This window comes from Triticum urartu, chromosome 3A, assembly GCF_056163025.1.
Source record: "Triticum urartu cultivar PI428250 chromosome 3A, HENAU_Tu73, whole genome shotgun sequence".
Lineage (NCBI taxonomy): Eukaryota > Viridiplantae > Streptophyta > Magnoliopsida > Poales > Poaceae > Triticum > Triticum urartu.
In genome coordinates this window covers 243873004-243875015 of record NC_141875.1, presented here as the reverse complement: position 1 = coordinate 243875015, position 2012 = coordinate 243873004, and the positions used below count along the sequence as shown (strand labels likewise).

The 2012-nt window shown below is 44.8% G+C and overlaps 1 protein-coding gene across 1 annotated transcript; it reads right to left on the bottom strand.

The window, feature by feature from the left end:
• Positions 1 to 764: 764 nt before the first annotated feature.
• On the bottom strand, positions 765 to 1131 carry LOC147979346 (E3 ubiquitin-protein ligase SINA-like 7). The gene is made up of 2 exons (XM_087515164.1): positions 1048 to 1131; positions 765 to 965 (listed from the first exon to the last, which is right to left on the bottom strand). The coding sequence occupies exons 1-2, from the start codon at positions 1129 to 1131 to the stop codon at positions 765 to 767; spliced, it is 285 nt and encodes a 94-aa protein (XP_087371290.1).
• Positions 1132 to 2012: the final 881 nt, after the last annotated feature.

Sequence of the window (2012 nt, the reverse complement as noted above, 5' to 3'; positions counted from 1 at the left end):
AAATATTTCAAATACTTGAAATGGACAAAAATGATTTTGGAGGATTTTGCCCAATATTTTGAACATGACCATGTGCTGAAACTCTTATATATGGAAAATATATGTCCACTGAGTTTCCCTGATTTTTTTCAAATATTTATGAAACAATAAAATAATTTTTCCCTATTAAAGACCATTTCTGGCCTTAAGAAAAAGCTTTTAAATAAAATAGGAAAATAACTTTTAAAATTATATTTTTGTGGTTTATGGGAATCCTATATCTAATAGGTTTCAAATATACACTTTGAAATATTTTTCACACCCCAAATCAAGTACTTGAAGTGCAAACCTCAATTCAGGGGGTTTTGGAAAACTAATTTTAGAAAATACTTTTTGGCCAAATTATTTTTGTAAGAAAATACTATATTGCACTAGACAAATGGCATGATCATGGGCAGAAGCTTGGGGCAAGGAGATGAAGTATGTAAGGTGGAGTAGTTGACATTAGAGAGCACTTGAAAAACACAAAGAGAAAACCAACTCAAGAAAATAAAAGCCAAATAATGCAAAAGTTTTTGTCAAACCACACTTTATCATGATTTATTAGCTTAAGTGTTGTGACATGAAAATCAGGGTGTGACATGCAGTTGGAGCACCTTGCCGTACGGGATCCTATGCACGGGCATGGGATGCACGGTGCTGATGTGGTGGGAGAGCACGGGCCGCGGGCCTTCATAGCCGCAGACGGGCACGGGGCATTTGCAAGGCACGAGCGGACGCACGCTCTAGTGATCGGCGAGCGTATGGTAAGTGACATAGAGCCCACAGCCTTCGTGCGGGCACTCCACCCTCACTGAGGAGAGGAAGGCGTCCAGCACCGTGTTCTGCATGTTGAAGCCACCGCCGCGCTCACACTTCTGGCACTGCCGCTGGTTCCTGGGGCGCTCGACGCGACAGTCCGTGCAGGCCAGGTGCCCTCCCTTGCACTACACAAATAAATTGAACAACACATCAATCAAGAAACCTGCACCTTGCTCGATCAGCCAAACGGAGAAGGTGTATTCGAACCTCATACACTGGAGGCTTCAAGGGGCGAAGGCACAAGGCTAAGTGGAGCAAGGTGAGGTCCATCGAGACCATAGAGAGCTCCATCGTCGGGTCCTGTTCCGTGTGCATGATCTCACCCTCCTCGGAATTCCGCCTTCCTCGTGCACAACCATCTCTCGCTTTATTAGGGTCAAGGCATTGCAAAGCTTTACAATCACATATTCATACTACTTCAAGGTGCATTAAATCAACACATGCAAGTATCAAAAGGAGAGTCACGACATGCATGCATGCATTGCAATTAATGCATCGATAAACACAAATTATTGAAATATATCGAGTGCAGTGCTTTGATGTGTCGCGTCAACTCGTACAAGACCAAGAAGTTTGATTACTACAACGCCCTCTCGCCTTAACCGCGCCTGCCTTTGGCTGCATAATAGTTGGGCCACCCTCCTGTTGGGCCCACCTATCATACATGCAAAGGCAGGAGCAGTCAGTCAATGAAGCTGCGTCCCTCCCTCGCCCATGAGTGTGGTGGCTGGCAGGACTAGGAGAAGCTTTCGTTCGCTACACGGTCTCCCTCCCGCACATGGTGGACATGCAGCAGTTCAATCGGTGTCAGATGGCCTGAAGCATACTGTAGTACTCCTCCACTGCAGTAGTACTCCATCATTGTTTGACTTCCCAAAGAGGCCAAGAGCCAGCCCGGACGCTCGTGTGGCAGTTTCATGTGTAGAGTAGTCTAGGATAGCATGTACCGTGCCTGTAAGCTTTAAAATCGTTGGGGTCGGCTCCATGCTTTTTTTATTAAAATAATCTTATGGCCCTACCTATCATCCTAGTGATTGTAGTTTGCACGCTCATCTGGTCAAGACAGGAATATATATTTTAATTTGTGGTGGGGTATGTTAGAGGTTGCAGCAAATGGAGTATTGTACACTGTGGGTATGTCAACTCATACAACTAGGAGAAGCTTGATTTTA

Bases quoted from the DNA above. Each gene is read 5' to 3' on its own strand.
- LOC147979346 (XM_087515164.1), bottom strand. From the start codon at position 1,131: ATGGAGCTCTCTATGGTCTCGATGGACCTCACCTTGCTCCACTTAGCC. The intron at 966-1,047 runs GTTCGAATACAC...TTATTTGTGTAG, and splicing joins TGAAGCCTCCAGTGTATGAG to TGCAAGGGAGGGCACCTGGC.